Source organism: Oculina patagonica, unplaced genomic scaffold, assembly GCF_052425735.1.
Source record: "Oculina patagonica isolate OP01 unplaced genomic scaffold, crgOcupat unplaced56, whole genome shotgun sequence".
NCBI classification, from domain to species: Eukaryota; Metazoa; Cnidaria; class Anthozoa; order Scleractinia; family Oculinidae; genus Oculina; species Oculina patagonica.
Genome location: NW_027558427.1, coordinates 1 through 25005, shown reverse-complemented (window position 1 = coordinate 25005; position 25005 = coordinate 1). Strand labels below are relative to the sequence as shown.

Here is a 25005-nt window from a genome sequence, read left to right as displayed (position 1 = left end):
TTTTATTCAATATTATCTCCTCATGAGCCTGGCTTTAGTTTGTGGAATTGGACAAATGAAATCAATCTGAATTATCTATTTTGGGAAATTGATGGAGTAGGTTCAACCAGAAGACTGCAGTGTACAGGTTGTATGCTTCTAGTTCAATGTCATGTGCTGAATTTTACAAACGTGTTATAACACTTGTTGACAACAAACTTTTGGGACCTCATTGTAAATAAACCCCGTATCTATCTGGCAAAACGTTCAAATAAATCTAGGACTTCAACGGAAAAAAAAATAAACCAATCAACTAGACAGAGATTTTTGAACTTCAAAAGCCACGAAATATTTAATTACAATAAAGCGCGCCAAATTAAAATATTCGACCCGCGAAACTTGTGGCCTTCTCGATCACGCCGATCAAATTTATCTAGAGTAGTAGACATTATTATGTCACAAAACGTTTTCTATCGTTTAATATCCGTGTCAGTTTATAAACAGAATCTTTCAAGTGACATATTTTTGCAACAAACAGCTCGTTAGAATCAATATACTTCAAAGAGTGAAACCGAGCGTGACTGGTCGAGAACAGTAGAAGAATACAACAATGAACTGACCTTTCTTCGCTTGCGTGCACTTTCGGGAGAAGAATAGGCAACCACCGTGTCCCTTGTTGGAATTGCCCCCTTGATGAGAAATCTCTTAAACTTCGGAAGGTTTGCACCCTCCCCCGAGAAGATAGCGGCCCTCTGTTCAAAACAGCTCTCCTCAAAGTGAACAGAACACAGGCAAGACGTCTTCGAAGGGACAAAATCCCTTTCTGTGTCTGCGAACAAATGTCGTCCATTTTTGGCGAACATCATCCGCATAAGGAAAATAGTGCATAGATACACCTTCAGTGTACGACGAATTCTTGCAACTTGTCTTATTCGGGCCACCAGCCACGCAATAGCGTCCACCTCGCTTTACTCTCCTCTTGTCGGCCATGATTTTCACAACTTTGAGTAAACGTCTCTACGTCACAGCCTTGTAATATGATCGTTTTGGCCGCGCGGCAAAATGGAACCACTTTTTAGCGGGATGTTTGAAACTTCAAGGCTCAAAAAAACTGGTTTCGCGACATTTCCAACTCCTAAAACCTTTCAATTCGAGTTCATAAATGCAAAAACTTTTCATAAATAGAATAAAAATTTTCATTTCATAGGCACTTTAAATGATAGACCATTATTTGTAGGCTTTCTAGGACACAAATATAAATTTTGGCTGTTCAAAACTCTAGAAAATCTGAGACAGAGGCCCTTTAAGAATAAGTGCAGTGTTTTTTTTTCTATGTGATTTGATTGATTGATAGATTGAAAGAATTGATTAATTGATCAGTTTGATTGATTGATTGAATGAATGATTGATAGATTGGTTAATTAATTTACTCATATTCTCTTTTTCAAGCTGTATTTTGCAACCTTTAATCCCTTACTAGATGCAAAAAATTCAAACTGTATTCCAGACATGCTACTTCAACAATGACAGTAAGCCGCAAGGACAGTAAGTGCAAAAACAATTAAAACTAGCAGTAACCAATAGTTAGGAAGTGCGGGCGGCCATGTTTTTTGCGCGATTGAGGATAGCGTGGGAGAAGCGAGGGAGACGCGCGGGGCTGCGGTTGATTCGTATTTCAGTTCCTTCTTATTTTGATGGTATTCTTATGCGAATTTGCGCCCTAGAAATTTTAATTATATAAAAAAATATGTTTATGAAATGCATTATTATTATTAGTTGTTGTTGTTGGTAATATTATTACTCTTACTATGATTTTTGTGCGGATTACACAAAGTGTGTAGAGAAGATTAGAGAAGATTGAAAATATTTACAAATCACGGCGGCGTGAAACAGCGTAAAATCACTTACAATACTGCAGAATTCCTAGGACAAAATGAACACAAGCAACACTTTCAACGCTTTCTTTTACTTTTAATGTTAATAAACATATACTCCTTTGTATTTTCTGAAGCATTGTAGTAACTTTCTAAATCTATAAACACAACTCAAAACAAAGCGGCTAAATAAACAACTGAAGCAAGTCCCGATAAAAGATGGGTGTCAGATAACAACAAATGCGTGTCAAATCTGTTTGGCTTCAAAAGCCTAAAATTCCGGACTAAAGATGGAAAATGGGAGATACTTGAAAGAAACTTTGTTCTGTTTGTTTCATATTAATTTTCGGTTAAGAGGAAGCCAAGAAATGTAAGCTTATTCAAGCGTCAAAATATCGAAAATTTCAAAGCCGTGCAATTCGGCATACAAGAATTATTAATTATTCTGTTCACGCTAAAGCGAAAATTTTGATTTCAGCCAACGGCTTCTGCAGTCAATTATTCACTCAACGGCTTTACCGATCCTTCTGAAAATTCCATCCAAACATTACCATTTTGTTCTCAGAAGTCTTTAGAAGCCGCATTAAGTCTGTGTTCAAGTCTGTGATGTGCATTCAAAACGTATTTGGAAGTGCCGTGACATCATGTCTTCGCGGCCGTGCGGGTTTAGAATATACCCGAACACGGAACCTACAAGACTCGTCGCCGCTTACGGCAGTTAAAAATAATCCTTCATCAGCAAGGTTTTAGCACTCTGTACTCGATGATTTTCCATTTTACAGCTATATCTTACCGAAAATTTGCAGTTTAGCCTCCCGTTGCTTGTACAAGTAAACGCCAAACCGTGATACGTGACATGTGTTTCGGAAAATATCATTCCTCAATTCCTGTGCTATCAACATGGAATTCACGTGATGACCACGGACCTTGAACTCAACACCAGGGCCTTTGCTCCGCCGTTTGCTCACATTCCAGTTGGAAGAACAAAGGAATGTCAAAAATGTGCCCACATTTTGCTTCAAGTCGGCTAAGAACGTGCCGCTGACTCCAAGAATAGTCTGCGGGCTCGCTTTTGCTCGCCCGCAATAAGCTGATACCACTAGACTCACTAGGCTGTAAGCAATTCTTTATAATTTAGCAGTTAATTGTGTCAGCTAATAAATGCGGGTAATAAATGCTGAAAGTATAAATAGGACAATGAAAGATTCAATAATATTTACGAGTGTAACCTTTGTGAGGTTTCAATAGTTTGTGCAATGTCATTCAGTTTTTGTATGGACTTTTGATTGTAGTTTGCACATCACAAACAGACTTCAAATATCAAGAGGATACGAAAATATAATAGCGTACCTCCAGTTTTCACACCACCCCCTCCCCACAAATAGTGTGAAATAATAAAAATCTGAAATCTGAATCAAACACACACCTCCCTTATCACCCCTCCCGGCCTGCCAAACACACTCCCCTAATTTCTGATTGTTACTGTAGTAAGAAAGAAAATGATTTCACACCTGGAGTTCAAAATTAACAAGTTTTTCTACTTTCTTCAAAGCCCGCCAAATCGGTATATTCTAAATTCTCTTCATCATAACTCGGGTTCAGCTCCTCCTGATCTTGATAGTCTGTGAGGTCTGAAATTATGTCAGAAAACAAAGAAAAACATTAGTATCATTCTTTCCTTCATACGAAATCCTCAATAATATTTGAACATGAAAAGCTCTAAACAAGTTCGATAATAAACATCAACCTGTGTGCATTATTCACTTAATAAATATATTTTATTGAGAAATTACTTAGACTACAATAATAATTATATACCGGTATATAATAAAGTGTAATAATATAATAATAATGTAATAACAATGGCACCGGCTCATAATATAAACTAGTGGTAACCACAGGTTAGAAAGTGCGGGCCTTGACGCACTTAGAACTGAAAGGTACTGGTACGAGAGTGCGTAATGTTAGATGGCAGTGTCGATAAATAAATGATAAAATGGACAAAAGACAATGGTACTCCGAGTAACGCGTCACGCAAGGAATGCATGTTTTTATCATTTCCTATTGCAGCGAACCAATCTATGTTGTTGATTACACAGTTTTGTGAAGTGTAATCGAGCACTCGTTGTGAACTGAGATGTGTTTTTTCTCAGTCGGTAAACTCGCTAAGTTGTGCTTGCCTTTTGTTAACGTGGCGCGATTAATGAAAAATCACTGGACAAAATTAAAGACAATTATTCCGAGCAACGCGTCATGCTTTAATAATTGACGCGAACCGGCCGCGAACCAGTCAGAGTTGTTTTTTGATTGACAGTTGATTGTGAAGTGTAGTCGAGCACGTGGTGTGAATTGAGATGTGATTTTCCTCGGTTGGTAAACTCGCTATGTTGTCAGTGTTATAACGAATTCCTCGAGAATGACCGTTGCTGGAATCATTCGCTTTGCCGTTGTTTTATCTGTGATATAATCACAGCAAATTTTCTCAAAAGCAGCACCTATAAAACAACGTCTACAAATTGTAATGATTGCAATCTTCCATGTGACAGAAGCGTAGATCTTATGTGACAAACTGTTGAGAGATTGACTCATTTTTCGCATTCTTATCGTTCTTGGAGAAGAGATTTTTCTCTTCCGGTGTTACGACAAACTATCGTGATTGACACATTTTTCGCGTTCCGATCGTTCTTAGTGGAAGAACAAAATTTTCAACTTCCGGTTTCTGTTCGCCTATTATTAACGTGGCGCGCACGCGTATAACGCAATCCGCTGGTCACTGTCAAGATTAGGGTTGCGGGCCTCTCTTGGGCCCGCAATTAATATCTTGTTTTATTTTTATATTTTTGGCCTGTATATAATTTTCATACATCTGGAACACGATTATGCCCACAGGTAACCAAAGCGTACTATGAGAGTTTGTATGGATGTACTATAAAAGCTTGTATGGATTTGAAATAAAGTTGAGAAAAATATCTCTTTTTACCGGTGAAAAGTTATAATGAAACTTTAAACCTTACCTGGTGTCACGTTTTTGTATTTCTATTGCTTTAGAAAGTCATACGCGCGATTTTCGTCTTAACCGTCTGTTGCGTACTAAAAGAAAGACAAGGTAGGAAAGCAAATTCGAAAGGCGAACACAGACTTCTTCAAAAAACTCGCTAAAGTAGCTCAAAACCAGACGTAGCTTGATCTCTTCGCTTCACGATCCAAGAGCGATAAATATTCCATCTTTCTGTGTAATTGAATTACATTCAAGTCGAAGTTTGGAGCTAAGAACTTCATTTGAATTCACAACTTCGGCACAAATCGGTCGCCATTAGGCGGTGAAATCACAGGTACCCCAAGCTCTATGTGAGATATAGACCGTGTGACCTTTGTTCAGCGTTGTGTGAGTGTTGTAACTTGAGCGTGACGGCGGCTGTTGCGTAACAGCGAAATTATAAGGATTTGTATGGGAAATAACGATTCCCGCTTTAATATAAAAATGCGAACTAGTTTTTAATAAAAAAAAACCTTACCTAAAGTCCTCTGTCTGTTGTTCTTTCTCCTATGTGGTTTTTGGAGCGATTTAGCGCGATTCCAGTGAGTTATAGTTCCATTGCCTTGATATATAGAGAGGAAGGCAATGGAACTATAACTCACTGGAATCGCGCTAAATCGCTCCAAAAACCACATAGGAGAAAGAACAACAGACAGAGGACTTTAGGTAAGGTTTTTTTTTATTAAAAACTAGTTCGCATTTTTATATTAAAGCGGGAATCGTTATTTCCCATACAAATCCTTATAATTTCGCTGTTACGCAACAGCCGCCGTCACGCTCAAGTTACAACACTCACACAACGCTGAACAAAGGTCACACGGTCTATATCTCACATAGAGCTTGGGGTACCTGTGGTGAAATACAAATGCGAGCACCTAGCTAACGGTCGAGCCTAGGGCGAGTACAAAATCCACCCCATCCGGGGGAGACAGAGGAGACCTCTTGTAAGCACCATCTCATACTCACTACAACCACTATAAGTTAATTTTTGTAACGGCGGGTAAACCCAAACGTCAACAACCCATTCAATCAACATTCAAATCTGTGCACCGTTCCCAACGTTACAAAAATTAACTTATAGTGGCTGTAGTGAGTATGAGATGGTGCTTACAAGAGGTCTCCTCTGTCTCCCCCGGATGAGGTGGATTTTGTACTCGCCCTAGGCTCGACCGTTAGCTAGGTGCTCGCATTTGTATTTCACGGCCTAATGGCGACCGATTTGTGCCAAAGTTGTGAATTCAAATGAAGTTCTTAGCTCCAAACTTCGACTTGAATGTAATTCAATTACACAGAAAGATGAAATATTTATCGCTCTTGGATCGTGAAGTGAAAAGATCAAGCTACGTCTGGTTTTGAGCTACTTTAGCGAGTTTTTTGAAGAAGTCTGTGTTCGCCTTTCGAATTTGCTTTCCTACCTTGTCTTTCTTTTAGTACGCAACAGACGTTTAAGACGAAAATCGCGCGTATGACTTTCTAAAGCACTAGAAATACAAAAACGTGACACCTGGTAAGGTTTAAAGTTTCATTATAACTTTTCACCGGTAAAAAGAGATATTTTTCTCAACTTTATTTCAAATCCATACAAGCTTTTATAGTACATCCATACAAACTCTCATAGTACGCTTTGGTTACCTGTGATTATGCCATACATATAATGTCAGCACAACCCCTTTTTGACAACAAGAACATTGAGAAGCTTGAGAAGCTTAAAATCGGGCGCTTTGCCTTGAAAGGCAGGGTTCAGTACAGCAGAAACCACGAAGCAGTTACTTAAGTAGCACTCAGTCCGACTGGGTTTGTGTAAGTCACGGGGCTTGCATGAGCTGTATTAGTGTGCATAACATAAATATATCTAGAACGTTGTCGAGATTGCATTATTACTTAATGACATGATGGTTTCAATTTATAAATGTATTTCGCACAATACAAATAAATGATTGAAGTAGACGACTAGAAAATGTAAAGTTTTAAGACTTAGCAAAGTGCAGTGTATTGGTAATACTGTAAGGTGCGGTTTCACCTGAAGGTCGTGTGCTTTTCGGTATTTTCCAGCCATTGCACTTTGATGGGACAGTACTACAACTGTTTACCGGGGAACTACTATTGTCAAGAAAATGATCACAACTTGTTGATGAATGATTGGACATTTGTTTCATACCATTACTGTAATAGCAATTGATGAAGGATTTTAGTCCTGAACCAAAGTATAAGGACTGGGAAATACTGAAACCCATTATCAGCCACCTTAAACGGAAATATCTTGTTGGTGTTTCAAGGAATCCAAGGAAACTTCACTCATCCCATGTATCTATGTATTGCGGTATTTTGTAATTTTTTGAGTGATTTTTGGGGATGTTTGGCAGGTGATAGTTTTTTTTTAAAGAATTAGTAAAATTTAGACAACTAAGAAATATTGAAAATTTAATGTGAATTTAACATTGGAATTTGAAGTTAGAAATTGGCAGACGGACACCAAACAGTCCCGTGACATCCTGGAGTGTTTTTGCATGGGGGTCAACTGTGTGATGATGTTTCCATTTTTGTCTTCAATCCCCACTGATAAAGAACTGTTGTTGGTGTTATGTTGGTGTTATCACATGTCAAGCCTAGAAAAAGAAAAAGGTAGAAAAGAACACAAGGATTTAAATTATTCTGGTGCTCAATTTTTGCGTAACTAAAATTAATGTTACTCAAATTCCTGATGGATTCTGTCTTAAACTGTTACGAGCTTAGTATTTCCAAATTATTGCATGTCAATGTAAGGCAAGACAAGACATGCCTTGGTTCTTATGTAATTCTCTTAAAAAGATATAAAATATTGACTATAATTTTTTCTGTGCTATGGTAATTCACAGTGGGGTGGTCTTGATGTGTCTTTAACTTGTGGTATATTATTTTTTTTTCTACATGGCAGTGTGCAACTGTAACAGGCTACCAGAGACAACGAGGTGTAATAACTGTGGCCAGTGCTTCATTGGAAGACAACAACCTCTATGTCAAATGCACAAAAATACTATACATTTAATGGACTTGACCCTCTGCGTCTTTTGTAAACAGAAACTGTAAAGAAAGACTGAAAGAGGACTTGTTGGTGAAATTGGTTTGCATCAACAACTATTTTTTATAACGTTTCTTAAAATATATACTTTGCATATGGTTGTACCAGAAGTAAATGATCTAGAAGTCGACATCTCTGGTAATGGGTCTTGTGCTATCGGATTTGCGTGTGTGCTATTTTTAGAACAGGCCTCGCGCGCGAGACGCGCGAGAAAATTACGTAGACGGCTTTTGGCGCGAACTAGTAACCAATCGCGTAAAAGTATTTTTTACAGCGCGCCTTTGATTGGTTGAACAAATTTTTGAAGTTGAGCAAGAAGAGCCGAACTGCTGAAAACAAGCGAACGGCACCACGAAATTTCTTACTGTTCAAGTTGTTGTTTATCAAAATGTGCATTTAGTGAGGATTTAAACCTACCGGATACGAATCACTGGTCTCCTCTTCTGTCGATGATTACAGCATTGAAGTCGCTAAAAACATTGGAGCATCCTGTAGAATGTGTTGTGTTTTGGAGTCAGAGTAGAGTAGGCAGCGAGCGTAAAAGAACCGACTGCTTCGACTGCTCAAATTCAAAATGTAAAGACACTTCAGATGAATGGAACTCAAGAGAAAAAGACGGCTATTACATATTGGAGATGCCTTTTTACATCTTGGTACAGGTTTATTGCTATTGTAGAAAAGTCCGGCTGTCCCTGAAGTGGTTAAAATCGAGCGCATCGACTGTCAGATACACTGAAAGTGCGAACACCAGTTTGATCCATGCATGTGACAACAACTTTCTGCTTCACGATTAAGCTCTTTTTCGAAGCCTAAAAGGACAGGACGGCTACACAAGAGAAAGAAAAATTTTGGTGACTATTTCTGTGGTTCTAAAGGTGTCTTTGGAGTCCTTATGCGTGCAGAGCGGTGAAAGCACAATATTTCTGAACTCAAACAATTGTAAGGGAAGCCCGAGTACCGCATTTTAGAAATGCATGCCGTTTGCCTTTCGGATTCGGAAAATGGAGGTTCTTTTCGAGAAGTAAATCTGAGAACTTTAATTTAAGGTAATGTACTTGTTTATATATAAATGAAAATGCGAGTTAAATTCACTGAACGATCATGTTTTCATTCATGCTTTTTCCAATATACCTCAAAGTGTACAGTTAGTTGGCGCCGCAAATAAATAAATTATAAATTTTCTATTTGTTGTTCAGTAATTAAGCTTAAATACGACGAAACTTTATACTTTCCATATGAATGTTTAAGGTACTTATGTTCATAACTCTCTCGTTAAAATACAAATATTCTGCATGTTTGTTTTGGGAGGTCGCTTATGGAAACCGGCGACCGGTTGTCTTTTCACTTGCCTACAAACTTCAAATTTCAACACTGTCAGACGGTTATAAATTAAAATCAAAATTTAAGAGTAATACGACTGTCAAAACGCTAGAGTTAAAAAAATAATGGCCAATGAAAATAATGTGTTTTCAATTGTTGTATCGCTCGCTTTTCGAAAATATTCCCAAACAATTTTTAGTTGGCAGTTTTAATATCGAAATTCAGAGAACGAGTATTCCAAACGAGCTTCAAGTCGTGGTTGTTTTTGTAGCTCAGGAGCAAGACAATATTATTTTGTTGATGTAAAGACGTTCAGCAAAGCGAAACATACTTTGTTTAACCAAAAACTAAATATTTTATTCTACCAAAGGTTTCGTTTTCTACGGTTTTTGTTCCCCCTTCGAGCGCGCATAATTTGCTTGTGTAATATTAAATTCAAGGCCAGCCCAGTCCTCGAAATACATTACCGTAAATGATCTAATAAACGCCCGGGGCGTCTATTAAATTTTAGGTGTCCTACAGGGGGCGTTAAATAGATATGAGGCGTTTATTAGAGGGAGGCGTTTATTTCAAATTAACTAAAACAACGTCTACAAAACAAATAAGACACGAAGTTTGCCGGCGCGGAGTAAAACAGAAAACAGAGTTTGTGAGTAGGAGTCTAATCTATTCTGCGCTAATGCAAAGCTTGGAGATGCCGTTCATATTCGATATCGATGTTTTCACCGACATCGGGGTCAACTATGTTGGTCTCGTGGGCCTCTTCGATGTTCGAATCAAGCAAAAACCTAAATAAATTGCGTGATTTTACTCTATGGAGCGTTACCTTGGTTTCTGAGGCGATCTTTGGAGGGGGCGTCTATTAGACACGGGGCGTTTATTAGAGAGAGGCGTCTAATACAAACTTTATACCTCAGGGGGGGCGTTTATTAGATACGAGGCGTTTATTTGAGAGAGGGCGTTTATTAGATCATTTACGGTATGCCAAAACTCCCCGCCCTCTAAAGATAAGTCCTTGACGGTTCTTGTCGTTTTTCGGTGCCTATTCATCTTCGGCATCTTTCTCATCCACCTCTCGTTCTGTCCTGTGCCTGTCATCACACGAAAGAAAAGCTGATTCTCAAAAAATCTGCCACAAAAGGAAATTGACAAAAACAATATGAAAACCATATATCGAAAGTTTCTTGTTCTAAAATTTTATCATACGTCTTAATTCAGAGCTACAAAGAAGTTCCTCCTTTTGGAGGGTCTGGATGGGGGGTACAAAATGTCAGTTGTCAGTTAAAATTTTGGCCATTTATCAGTTGTCAGTTAAATTTTAGGCCATTTGTCAGTTGTCAGTTAACTGATTGTTAATAATTAACCATGTAGGTTAATCATTTTCTTTTCGCGCAAAATTTAGCTAAAAAGGCACATACAATTTAAATTATATCATTAATTCAGAAATTGATAAATTAGTAACTTATTTTTCTCAATATCACTTTGATGCTGGAATCTTTGCAAGTGGCCTTCTACGAAAGTCGTTACTCTCCTCCACACAATATTATTTTTTTTAGCTGATTTACTGCGATTTTCGCCAATGTCTTTAGCGCTTGAATTACAAATCAAATGATCAACTGATATGACTGAAATGTGACGTGTAGTCTGTAGCGACGGTGAACAGTGCGTGGCGCCCAGAAGCAAGCACACCGCCGAAACGCTTCAAAATTTAGTTATCCACAGGGCCACCGCAATGATGAATTATAGTGCACTCAACGAAATACCTTGATTGTGATTGGACGAGAGCATTACCTATTACTCTTCTTTCCGAAAATGATGCAACTCTTCCGAAGCGGGCGCGAAGTCTTCCAAAAACGTCCGAAGTTGGCCCCAAGACTTCGGAAGATTTTCGAAGTTGACCCTGAGCTTTTCGAAGATTTACGACGTTTATGCAAAGAATTGCGAAAGTTTTTTGAAGTTTACACCAGAAGTCGTCTAAAGACGAACCGTACTATGAATCATGGCCATTCGGAAACGGTTAAATTATTAACGAAACATGACACTCTTGCGTCCTGCTGCCATGATTTAGTATAAAAATAGGTCACCAAGGGTGACATGAGTCTAATGCTGTATGGCATCGCGATACAGATTGCGCGGTTTTCGTATCGGGATTTTAAAATGCTTATAGCAAGCTAAGGGCGTCGTGGATGATTGCGTGACGATTTACCAAAAACATGTTCATTACTACAAGGGTTGAAGAACTTGACATCATTTTCTTTCAGATTTTTCACCATTTCGATGATGACTCTTGAAACAGATTCTGCAATAAAAGCACTTGAAATAGTGACTGTTACTCCATTGTACTGTAAACACTTCGTGACAATTTTTTCCAAAAACGGGTTAAAATGCTCACGTCAATATAATGATGACCTTTGAACGCTGGAAGGCAATTATTGTTGAGCTACGATACACAGGAGCGAAGACTGTTTATCATGATGTACAAATTTCGCGAATCATCACTTCCATATTAACCATTTTATGATTTTTCTAGCTGTTAGAAGAACTTGAGATCTCTGAGAGTCATGCATAAAAGCATGAAATTCGATTTCGATAAACATTAATGGTCGCTTGTGTAAATAAACTCCGTAAAAACTAAAATCTTAAATTAAGACGTTTTTTCATCTTAGCGACTGGTGCCTAGATAAGACGGGAATTTTTACTTAATTTAAGACGCTTCATCTAAATCAAGATTAAAAATCGTCTTAAATTAAGATAATAACTACTTAAGCAGGAGTTGGGTTGGAAGGATTTAATTTAAGAACGGCAGTCTTAAAGTAAGATTTTTTATGTCTTAATTTCAGTTTCATAACGTCTTAAATACGAAGTGCCTAGATAAGATTCATTTTCGTCTTATTTTAAGATTCAAACATATCTTTCTTACAAGATGTTCCTTGTCTTAATTTAAGATTAAGGTCCAATGCAACTGCCTGGTGATTTCAAAAATAACGGTCACTCCGACTTGTTAGAATACGCGCGTCGGAGTGACCGAGCGAACCAAGGTGGAACAAACCTGGCTTGCTTAACACACAGTTTTTCGATAAACCATACAAAAATACAAGCACAACAAATATAGTAGCAAACACTTTATTAAGCATATATATATAATTCAAGCAAAAACATACACAGAGAAAAAGACAAAAAGGAAGATGTAGACCTTAGCTGTTTTCGTTTGACGGCCGAACGTAGTTGGAGCTTACATCTGTGCCGAGTGCTGTTGTGTATTCAAATCTGCTTCAGTTCACCCTCACACAGTCGTTCAACCAATTCTAACTCCAGAAATTTTCCTTCTTTTCTATCAGCTCTGGAAATTCCTCCAAGTGTGAAAACATATCTTCGTCAAGGACAAAACATACCAGCCGTAATAAAATGTAAGGAACATGAGTAGCGCTGTTTATATAGCTGACGCCATTTTGGATCGAAATTAGCCAATCAAAACATTGCTCAATTACAACTGACGCCATTTTGGATCGAAACTAACCAATCAGAAAATTGTACTGTTTCCCGAGAGGTCCTCCTTACGTAAAAGAGCAATGGCAGTCAGTCAAGCGGTCAGTAAAACGTTCTCCTTCATGCGACGGAAAATCCCGCTTAATTATTTTGATAAGAAACATCAACTTTCCGGAAATTAGATAATTACGAAAAAAGCTGAAGTTGTCCTCCTAAAAAGGTTGAAACGGAAAGTCGCAAATGTTCATACCGTTTCTTTTGGAAGTTTCGGCTTTGTCGGTATGATATCACTTGAATTCTGGTTCTTGGCCGTGATAAATTTACGGCACCAAAATTTTTACATTTCGACCTTACATGCCATAAAATCCTTTGCACATGTGACTGCATTGTACAGACGGTTATATCCTCCACACATTGACTTCAAAATATTGCAGATGCCCACTTTCTTAATTTAAGACGTAACGTGACTTAGTTAAGATGACACCATCTTACCGATCTTGAAATCATCTTAAAATTTATTTAAGTCGAACGACCTTCTTAATTTAAGATGTTCTTTCTCTTTAAATGAGAAAGTTAAGAGTCTGCAATCTTAAAGTAAGAAGTAGCAATCTTCGATGAGAGGACACAATCTTATTATAAAACGGACCAGTCTTATTTTAAGACCCATTCAAAAACTTATATTAAGATGGATTTGAATCTTACAAATACATAAGACTTTACTTGTCTTAAGTTAAGATGTATTATCTTAAACTAAGATCACTTTAGTCTTCTTTGTAGATGTTGGTTATCTTATGTAAGATGCTAATCATCTTAGTTTAAGATTTTAGTTTTTACGGAGAACGCGAATCGCCGTCGAAATATTTTTCTCAAAGACGTCTTCCTTTTTAAGCGAGACAAAAACACAAGTGCTTAAGTGATCTGAAAACGAAGTTCTATTTTCATAAAAAGCCTACAAATGCCTTTACTGCAAAATCATTTCGTCTTGTGCAAGTGTTGAATAATCGTGACTTGAAAAGGAACTTTTAATTATGCGTGGGAACACGTATCGCTGATTGGCTGTTTTTAATTGAAACTAATCGTGCGTGTCCGTACGGAGTCCGATCTTGCGGCTGGTCATTGTTTTCTACATTACAGCGAACGACTATCGATCCCGAACTGGTCCCTTGGGATTGCTAACAGCTTTTTCATTATAACATAGAGTCTATTGCGCATGCGCATTAGACTCAAAAAGGTACATTTCTGACATTTGCTTAACGAAGAGGGTCTAACAATGTTATTTACAAAAGGTTTTGTAGGATATTAGGACAACTTGGTCTTTTGTCAGTTGTCAGTAAAACCCATTACAAATGTCAGTTGTCAGTTAAATTTTAGGCGATTTGTCAGTTGTCAGTTAAAATTTTGGCCATTTGTCAGTTGTCAGTTAACCCCATCCAGACCCTCCTTTTGAGTTATTGATACTGTTCTTACAGTACCTCTTTCCACTAGCGAAATTTTACAAAATTCCTTCGCGGCGAAAAGGTAGCGCGAATCCAGAACAGACTCCAATCGAGAGTGGGTTAATTCTAGATTACTATTAATTAACTATTACAACATTCATTTTTAAAATAGTTTCCCAAGCCGACTAAGCTAACTAAACGTCGAGTGTATCTTTCAGTAAACAAAACATGCCGTTATGACGCCGGAAATCCAGCTCACGCATACTATACCCCGTGACTCACGCAAACCTCCGACTTACGTGCTACTACAGTCATTCCTTTCTAAACATTTTTTTTTTGACCACCACCGTACCTTTCTACCCAAAAAACTCATGAAACCGCCCGGTTTTAACCTGTTTTAACCTTTCAAAAATTAGAGCGTTCGAAACTAAATAAGATCCGTAATCACAAACAACATACAGCCGTTTACCAGCACTCTTTAAAACTCCTGAAACCCTTCAAAATCAGGCAAAATAAATCTTTGAAATAACCTTTATCAATGTTTCTTATTTTTTATTCAGTTCTATAAAATGCCTTTCATACACTACTGTCAAACAAAAATTTCAATTTCCTCAAAGTTTCAAGACAAAAGAATAACAAATATTTCGTGCACAATGTAATTTGATTAAGCCAATATTATCACGTCTAAAAATACTTCAAGCAATTCAGTGAAAACCCGTTTTTTTTTCGTATCAACGAAAACCACTTTCGAATAATCAATACATGGAAATAACAATAAGATCAAAAGGAAGAAAGGAACCTTTCTAATTATTTGAAGACTTTCAAAGCCGTGATATTATGCATCCAATCCGCGATAAAATTTAATTACAACAAAATCCAAGTTCTCATTTTGAAGTCCATTTTTTTCAGTTGATACCTTTATCCAACTTGTGAAAAATTCCATTCAAGTTCCTATTAATACTGTACATTCCCAATGTTTTGCTCAGGTCTTCAGAAGCGTCTTACTAACCAAATCTAAAATAATTCCAAAACATGCTGTACAAACATTCTACTCTTTGTGACAAACGACTTGACGACCAATTGTTCAGAAATGAAAATCGACACAGTTCTTGCTAAATAAAAAAAAAGTTTTACGGCGGAGTCAGGCTCAAAAAATATACCGCAAGATCACACCCCCATTCATAGTCAGAAACCAGCAAACCATCTAGTTTGCTAAAAAAAACACTGCGTGACATCAATGACGTTACCTTTTTCATTTACAAAAATAACTTTAACTTGTCAAAGTAAGTGCAATTTCACAATAGCGAATATCAGTACAGTATGGGGCCCAGTTCTCGGCCGGGTCCAGTTCTCGGCCACTTTGTGTTTAACGCGTTTTTTCACACTCCAGTTGAATTAAAAGAAAAAGGTATTTCCTTCAAACGATAGACTGATTCATGTGCTTTAAGTATCTTGAGTTTGATCGTTCAATTCGATATAGAAAGCTCACACGTCGAGTTTACGCGGAGGTAGGTGAATTTGCATTCCCGAAAAATTTGTTTGTTTACGGCTCCTTAAAATTCATGGATGTAGTTAAATTCGTATTTTATCCAAAAGCCCCCACCATACGAGCTAATTTTTGGCATGTGAAACGTAGAATAATTCAGCTTTCTGCTTTAGTTAACTTTTCGTTGAACCGTTGTATTTTTTGGTCTTAATTTACTTCGAAATTTTTTCTTGCGACGTTTGCGTATTTGCCAGTTCTCGGCCACCCTGCTCGCTATCACAGCTTAGCGCTTGGTTTTTAATATAATTTCATCTGCTGCTGCCAGAATGAAAGAAATAAATGTTTTAAAAATAAAGTTCAATCTTATCTCTAAGTTTTGAGCTGACTCTTCTCTTGTCTATTATTTCTACAACACCTAAATCTTTCAAGACCTTTTCACTGCAAAATAAACCATCTAAATGCACGGGTCACACAATGCGGTTTTGCCAGAACCTGCACATAGGCAACTAGGCGCGTTAAAATCCTTCTTTTCTAAAGTAAAACAAAGCCTCATAAAAATAATTTGGGATCGATATAACATAAATAGGTTTACAGAGTGATTTTATGACTGTGAAAATTAATTGAGCATTTTTTTTACAGATAATTACGCACAAGCTTTTTAGTGGCCGAGAACTGGGCCAAGGTGGCCGAGAACTGGGCCCACAAATGGAGCTTTTATTTTTATTATTGCTCGGGCAAATTAATTTTTGATCGGTCGATAGCTTTACACCAAAAAGCTGAATAAAGTAGCTAGCTCTGGGAGAAATTTCAAGTTCCTGCGGTTCTTCTGAGGTAAGAAATACAAGTTTACGTCAAAAGTGGCCGAGAACTGGGCCCCATACTGTACTTTGCCCCGTAAGCTTTTTTCTCTGTCCTTCCGCCGAAGCAAAAAAACACAACCTGATTACACATTAACCCAAAAGTCGACCAAGTGTGCCTGCAACGATTTCCTGTCAAAACTAAAATGAAAACCATTGCGGTATGCGTCACCCGTAGCGGTTTTGTAGCAACCCCCAGCTATCCCCGTCTTTTTGGCCGCGCCAGGAGACTACGCTCTAGGACGACCAAAGGGTAAACTATAAATCGGCCACGCCCGATTAATTATGGTGAATTTAGGCGAAAGTGAAAATTTAGCTTCAATTCCTCGCAGAAATTAATTCGGTTGGGTTTCCGATGAAATACATGGTACAGAATCTGTTGTAAGAAATAATCTTAAATAAAAGTAAGGCATTAAGAAAGCTAAGACTGCAAAAGAGACCGATGAAAATAAGTCCGCGTTTTTTCCCCGATCGAACATGTCGAAATATTTGCAATCTGCCGTCTTCTTTCACAACAACTTTGAAGGCAATTAAACACACTGATTAAAATATTGATACCCATACACCTTCCTCACAGTTATTCAAAAAATTAAGTCTGAGGACTGCAAAGTTTCTGATTCAAGATGTTTTTCCTGTCGCATTTTCGAAGGAAAATGATTAACTATTTAAACTTGCATGTAGTCGGCTTTCGCTCAAATTATGAAAGCATGCAATTATACCGACAACAACACAACATTAGCGGATAAATCTGACGGGAACAAAAAATAATTGCAAAAAAAAATCACCTTCGCCATTCACTAAAAGATGTCATAAAGTGGTACAGAAAATTAAAAAACTACCTGAATTGCCAGAGGTTTGCTTCGAGTCTTAGGCCCATAGGTTTACCCGATCGGTTCTCTTCGTCTTCACCTTCGGCTTGGATGAGCATTATATGTTCTTCATGCCTGGATAATGCTTCTCGAATAATCTAACAGAAAAAAAGAAGCGGTTAAATGTCAGTAAAACAACAAGGTGATTCGTTGTACATGTACAAAAACAAACAACGATGTCGTACAGGCGGAACAAACCAGAAATGGCGTACACACTTACCCGTCTTCGTTCCTCTCAGGTAGGTTTCAAAACACACAGTGCTATCTTTGGTGGGCACTGCCCCAGCTTTAAGACGACCAAAAACTTTCGTCCCTGGTGTTACTCCAGGCGTGTAAAGAGCTTTGGTTTGAAGTGATGACAGTGAACTGAACACAAAACAGAGGACGCGAAGGAGCAAATCCTGGCCGATGTGTGCCGATGCCTTTTCACAAATCTTGTCCTTGGAAGCGTTTCTTGTTATCACATCCTTCGGAAATTTGTGTAAAGATATGTTTGGATTTTGGTAAGCTCGATTCTTGCAGCTGACTCCGTTTGACAATCCCGCAACACAATACTTTCCTCCTTTTCGTATCGACTGCGGGTGTTTTTCTTGGCTGTCCGCCATTTCTGACAGAAACGAGTCACGATTTATTTTCTGGCCAAAATATTTTTCCTCTATGATGACAACGTCAAGAACTGACTTTTAAGTAGCTCTATTCCATTTTTGTTTTTTGATGTCATTAGCACTTTAAACCCTCGTATGATTTAAAAACTTATTCTGCCGTTTTCAGGAGCTCTATATAACAGATTTTGTTTCTGTACCAGGGTTTCGAGGTGAGCAAAGATGAGTTGAAAATTCTTTAGGTTCCCCAGAAGCTTTATTGCGTTCGACGAAGGAGAACGCATGACGATTTGAGATTTTTTGGACTGCTACAAGTGACCTCGACCTCATGTGATTAGACATTAGAACGCAATTAAGTGGCAGTTTCTCTTAAAGCGGTCCATCGCATTTCGGGTCGAAAAAAAAGTTTTCCCTCAAACTTTGCCCAGTGAACTATCTTAGGTTGTAAGTAAATGCAACGACTTTAGTTTTTGGAAATACGTTAAAATAAATTTTTTAGAGCTCTCAACAGTGAAGGCTGCAAAAGGCCTAATTTTGAGCTTGGCCAGAACGAGAAATTTCATAAGTTGACGAGCTCGCCGCTCAAAAACAACCAAACGCGCCAAATTATTATTATTATTCCTAAGTTAAATGGTCCTTCAAAGGTTGGAAACGCATGTTAATTTTGATACATTTTGATTTACGGGTCCGTGAAAATTTAAATATCAGCAACCGTTAGATCGCTTTTTGTAAACATGCAAAAGTATGGTGTCTTCGCCGGCCTTTATTTCAAGAGTCCAGACCAGCCCATTCTAAATTCCAACTGAATCCTACTAAACAGATGTTAGGAAGCATAGAAATATAAAAATACCTTGCACTTTTTATCTTCCTTTGCCACAGCGACTTCGAACATTTCGTGCTTATGCGAGTATTTCATACACATTATGCAAATGAGCTTACTTACTCGCATAAGCACGAAATTTTCGAAGTCGCTGTGGCAAAGGAAGATAAAAAGTGCAAGGTATTTTTATATTTCTATGCTTCTTAACATCTGTTTAGTAGGGTTCAGTTGGAATTTAGAATGGTCTGGTCTGGACTCGTGAAATGAAGGCCGGCGAAGACACCATACTTTTGCATGTTTACAAAAAGCGATCTAACGGTTGCTGATATTTAAATTTTCACGGACCCGTAAATCAAAATGTATCAAAATTAACATGCGTTTCCAACCTCTAAAGGACCACTTAACTTAGGAATAATAATAATAATTTGGTGCGTTTGGTTGTTTTTGAGAGGCGAGCTCGTCAACTTATGAAATTTCTCGTTCTGGCCAAGCTCAAAATTAGGCCTTTTGCAGCCTTCACTGTTGAGAGCTCTAAAAAATTTATTTTAACGTATTTCCAAAAACTAAAGTCGTTGCATTTACTTACAACCTAAGATAGTTCACTGGGCAAAGTTTGAGGGAAAACTTTTTTTTCAACCCGAAATGCGATGGACCGCTTTAAGAGAAACTGCCACTTAATTGCGTCACAGCAACGTCAACAATGACAGCGCGCGCAAAAACACTTCATAAAGCCGATAACGCTAGGCTGTAAACAATTCTTGTGTTCGACGGTAGGAGAACAGATCCTAATCTTGTGGTGGCGTGTGGTCCCGTGGCTGTCCAGTGAAAGTCGTTTTATGTGTCGTTCTATGTACAGTGTATCTTGGTATGTGGTTAATGACGTCGCAGTTTCTTTGCGAGAGACCCTGGGAACGAGGTTGATTCGTTCAAACGAACTTCTTCGGTTTGCGTTTTCGAGTTTGCCCTGTAAGTTGTGCTGAAAAAAAAAAACGTTTCGACAGTCCTCCTTTTAACTGTAGTAAGAAAATTGCTGTGCTAGCTGCCTCGTGCACTGTTGGATTGACATTGTTTCTCTGATAGTTTCAAGTGATGTTGGATGCGCGCTTTATGTTGCACACGCGGTCGTTTTAAATTTGTATGACGATATAAACAGTCGTGAAACTCGGATTACGCTTGCTAGCCTTATCTTGAGTACCTATCTTGGGTCGAACGCACTCCCCTAATCTCTGATTATTACTAGTAGTGTTATAGTGTTGATGAGTTAAAATTTGTAGAAGTCTGCGAGTGACTGCGAACACAATCCATAAATCCGCAAAAGATGCGGTCATTTGAAAACAAGACCTTGCCGAAAACGGCTGACAGGACAGGCAGAACATCTCTTTCCAACAGTAATGATCTAAAGGATCTCCAGTTGCTTGCCGTTCAGTAGAATCTCTCCTAAGGTTTTATCTTTCCTCCACTTCAGACGCCATCTTTCTTTTTAGCGGTCAGGCATGCGCAATTCAACCGGAAGTCCGATATTTTCGGACTTTCAATCGGAACATTCCAGGGTCGCTCGTTTCCTGACCGCGGGTCAAAGGGAACGAAGACCCTGGGTACGAGGATGGAGAACCGCGGGATCAACGTTACGTGGAAAGATCATTGTAACAAATTATAAATGACAACTTCAAATTGCTCGCCGACGAAAGCTGCGCTTTGTTCTTCTTTAAGCCAAAACAACTCAAAATCAAACTGTTTCTACCGTGGAGTGGCCCATAAAACAAACTAAACCACTTCAGTAAAAAAATGAACAAAACCTCGTTTTAATTTTACACAGTTGATTTCAGTTTGAGTTCATCTTCAAATTCATTGATTAGGTGCACATTTTTTTAAAGTTGCCATCTTCAAAACCAATCTTTATGTGCAGGTTATGCACAAGCAATTTCAAGGCGAGACTGCTTTTTCACAACCTCCATCCCAGGCTCTCTCTTCTTTTCCTCCCAAGAGAGGGGGAGAGCCTGGGATCTAAGTTGACTTTTTCGCCTATAAACAACCGCCACAAATGACATGGGTTTGTAGCTCTTGACACAAATCGTAATCAACTAAACAACATGTAGACCTCAAGATGTTAATCTATATAAACTCTTCTCCAAAAAAATAACAAATTCATGGAAAAGAAACCTCCCATCTAACAAAAATAGCCGCGAAATTACGGAGCCATTTTCGTCGCATTGTCAAAAACACCCGTTGGGTAATTTTCATTCACTGAACAATTACATCACAGTTTTGGCCTGTTAATAAAATATTACCGGCTGTTTCGCTACACGGTGCTGAGGTCACAGCAATCGATATAAGAATTTGAAGTCTCGTTCGTGAAATATTCAAGTTTCCTTGAGGATTTTTCCTGTATATTAGTCGCAGTTTTGTCTGCGGACGTCTAAAGTGAAGGTAGGGTGAGGTTGAATGTCTTCTGCAAGTTTTATTTGCTCCTTTTGATCTTGTGTACATGAGTTCGAGGGAAACACGGGAACGAAAACACTGTAGGTTCCACATGTTTGATTATGAATCGCACGCGCCATGTTGTTTGATAAATTAGTCAAAGTTTCCAATAACTAATATAATCTTTTGTAGTTTTTCTCTCTTGCAATTTGAAAATGAAATGTTTAAAGTGTTAGTCGCATGGCTATAGAAAGTCCTCCTTGTCTTGTGGTAGTATTATTTACTGAATTGCCAGATCAAAACACAATGATAAATAATTCAAAGTTTGGCAGGTCTAAGCTAACATGTCCGGCGCACAGAATCGGAAACAAGAATCTCTCCAAAATAAACTTTTAAACTAGTTCATAATCCAAGTCATTTCCAAGATAAGTTAAGATACGATTTCTATGACTTTTCTACTTAATTAAACTGTCCACAAAATGTTTTTTTTTCTGCGTGGTAATTTAATTTATGCTTGGTTAGTCTATATCACTCGTGATCAAGGACCGAGGCAACTGTCAAACCCAAACAGCCAAAGCCGAGCACAATTTAGTCAATTTCGAATCTATGTCGTACGTTTAAACTTCCTCTTTAAATTATTTTCTGATCCAAACGCAAAATTTCACTAAATTTCGCTTGAATGATACGCCAGAAAAAAATTAGTATTTTTTCATAAAATATTTCCAACATCCCATTTCATTTATCAACAGCATTCATAAAAACAAAGTATAGCAAGATTGGGGAATCAGTCTTCCACTTGAATTAACGCATCAGAACTTTCCGACACTGTGTAAAAATTATGCAATATAAGAATTTAAAACAAATCGTTTGTAGACTAGCCTGATCGACAGAGCCGAGTCCTCAAGAATTCGTTAACCTAACGGTTTGAAAACTAGTCGAATTCGTAGAAGAGCCTTTGTAAAACCAGTGCTGTGCGTTCGATAGGTTGTTGTCCAAATTGTTTTAGTAAAAACTCGGATTGGTTATTTACCTAGGCGTTTATTTAGAGGTATTTTATTTGTATGCCAATTTATTTTGGCGAAAATAAGTTGGACAAACTGAAAAAGTATCGGTTAAAGAAACACTGTAAAGTTTATAAATACTTGAAACAACAGTTATATAAAAATAATCTTTTTCGCCCAGGTTTTCTACAGATCATTTTTGTCTTTTAAACTTTAAAATAAGCAATTTTAATTATAAAGTTAGCAAGTTCATTAGGGAGTGGTCAGTCTCAAGGAGTCGATGAAATTGCTGCCTAAAAAGATCATTTAAAGTTGTAACGATTTTTACATCCGCTTGTTGGATTATTTCAGGAAAATTAATATATTTACTTTGGAGTGAAAATGTTAATGTTTATCTTTTCTGCTTGCCTAACTTGAGTTAAGCTTTGACTTTTTCCAATAAAAAGCAAACAAGCTTACAAGCCTCCCGGCCTACCTGCTGGGATTCTTGTGCTCAGGCATTTGTTAGAGTTTTCAATGTACTCCACAATTCATCGATTCTCAACAAAGATCGCGAAGCCCAACTACTAACCCCAGCACGAACTATTTGCAAAACTTAAATCAACCAACCGTGTACAAAACCTTGTACCAGCAAAGTTACAATTACTGTGCCAACAGTATCAGTACCTACCAATTCCCAAGCTTGGTACTAGTCGTATGCCAACATTGTCCCAACCCGGCTCACCATCATTATACCGACCCTGTACAGCATCACCAACACGGCAGTAAACCTCTTTCTTAACCTGTGTCCAGTAGCTGTTCCACACATTTCGGTTTGTAACGTAACTGCTCTTTTCATAACGTTCTTTCACAAACCTATTGCTCAATTTTCGCTTCAAATCAAACAATCTTCGAGACAACAAAACCGGAAGAGGTGCTGGATTTTTTTTCGTTTGACCGCTTCGAGCCCAGTGTACTCCCTAAACCATTCATGTGTTCATACTGTGCCAAACCTGTTGTACAAGAATGTGCACCCACTATATATTAGATGGTTCACTTGGTTATTAGATAAATAACACATGTCCCAATTTGGCTTCTTTTCCAGGGATGCGTTTGAGTCTCGCATTTCTGCTGTGTGCAATTATCGCCTCATTGTACTACAGCACAGAGGCTGATCGATTCTACGACTCCAGATATCAATTGGGAAAGGCGCTTCTTAGAAGAGCACGGGAGATCAACGAAACTAAAACCAATGCCGACGAATTAGAAGATGAAATGTCAGAGGAGGAAAGAGAGAGAGTCATGCAAACAGACGCAGCGGAAGACATTTTCGTTGGTTCCGGAAATCACGTGTACGAGAGCCAAGGTAGATCGGATACTTCCGGTTCGAAGCGAGAGGAAACTTCCAATGATGAAGATAGCGAGTCCGAGGAAGAGGAGGAGGATGATAATAGTCCCACTTCCGGTGATAGCAATGACGGGGAAAACAGCGAGAACGACGAAGGTGACGAGGATGACGACGAGAAAAGCGATGACGATAACGATGATGGCACGGAAACGCAAAAAGGTCAGGAAAGTGCAGAAGATGAAGATACTAGCGGGTCAGGGCTGATTGAAAATGAAAACGCCGCAAGGCGCTCTTCAGACACTTCCGGTTCAGGTTCCGGAAGTGAACAGCAAGAAGATGATACTGACCAATCAGGGTCAGGAGAAAGCACTATTGAAGAGCTTGCACCCGCAGCTGCATCACAGGATGAGGCCAGCGGAACGGAAGAAAACGCCTCCAAAAAGTCGGAAATTGAAACAGCTTCCGGCGACAGCGAAGTCGAAGAAGACGACGAGGAAAGCGGAAGTGCTGAGGTTATCAAAAAAGGAATTGAAAGCTTGAGCCGACTTCTAACGCCTGTGGCCAGCGGTTATGATTTTGAATTGTACAGCGGCAATGCTGCAAAAAATGACAAACAAGAGGAAACCGAAGCGGAAGGAGAAAGTGAGAAGGGATTCAGCTCTAATACGGAAGAAGTTCACGTCAAGAAATGTAAGAGGGTTTGCGAAGATCCCATGTCTTACGAGCAGTGCGCCGTGCCTCGCTGCGATTACAAAATGGGAACTATTAAAGACTTGTGTATCTATCTGTGTAAGCATCAGACCCCTGTATGTAGACAACAGTGCGAGTAAGTAATGTCTTAAGAGACTCATTTTCGCAATGTAAAGAGAGTTTTGTCTCGGTTTCATTACGAGGCTTAAAATGGATTTGGCCATTTTCGGTTCCAGTACCTTAGTAATTTATTAGTAAAATTCTTTAAGGGGGAACTGGGTCCGAGAATGGTCTCAATTCGTGAGGATAAATACTTTATCTCTGGCTTTTTAACAAAGACAGTCTGACATGTCTGAAATTTATTGACCGACTGAATACACAAACTATGGACGTGTTAAATCCACAGAAACACGAAGGTAAACAACTGACGACTTGAAACTTTCGTAACCAGCGTTAACAAACAACAAAAACCGGACTAGGGACTAGATAACATAAGGCAATATATAAACACAAGAAGCAAGAATCTGACCTTTGCACAGGTAGACAATATTATTAAAACGCGAACCGGTAATCATATAACTGTTAAAAAATGATACTCAAAAACGACAAAGTCACGGAGAACTGACCAGACCAGACCCAAAACCTTTATTTTTAGGTTAATTGTACTTTTATTTCAGTGTTTTTCTTTTTAAGGCCATAATTTTGTAATGGCTTCCGCGCGTACACAGAATTTATGAGGCAAACA

The 25005-nt window shown here is 38.4% G+C and overlaps 2 protein-coding genes across 2 annotated transcripts; one reads left to right on the top strand and one right to left on the bottom strand.

The window, feature by feature from the left end:
• Positions 1 to 17471: 17471 nt before the first annotated feature.
• On the bottom strand, positions 17472 to 18007 carry LOC144640918 (uncharacterized). Its single transcript, XM_078499977.1, has 2 exons — positions 17623 to 18007; positions 17472 to 17500 (listed from the first exon to the last, which is right to left on the bottom strand). Exons 1-2 carry the CDS (start codon positions 18005 to 18007, stop codon positions 17472 to 17474), a joined length of 414 nt encoding a protein of 137 aa, XP_078356103.1.
• Positions 18008 to 21117: 3110 nt separating this feature from the next.
• LOC144640919 (uncharacterized) lies at positions 21118 to 24993 on the top strand. Its single transcript, XM_078499978.1, has 2 exons — positions 21118 to 21251; positions 23328 to 24993. Exon 2 carries the CDS (start codon positions 23330 to 23332, stop codon positions 24398 to 24400), a length of 1071 nt encoding a protein of 356 aa, XP_078356104.1. The 5' UTR covers positions 21118 to 21251; positions 23328 to 23329; the 3' UTR covers positions 24401 to 24993.
• Positions 24994 to 25005: the final 12 nt, after the last annotated feature.

Coding starts and splice junctions, on each gene's coding strand:
- LOC144640919 (XM_078499978.1), top strand. CDS start 23,330: ATGCGTTTGAGTCTCGCATTTCTGCTGTGTGCAATTATCGCCTCATTG.
- LOC144640918 (XM_078499977.1), bottom strand. CDS start 18,007: ATGGCGGACAGCCAAGAAAAACACCCGCAGTCGATACGAAAAGGAGGA. Junction 17,501..17,622: donor CCTGAGAGGAACGAAGACGG/GTAAGTGTGTAC, acceptor TTTTTCTGTTAG/ATTATTCGAGAAGCATTATC.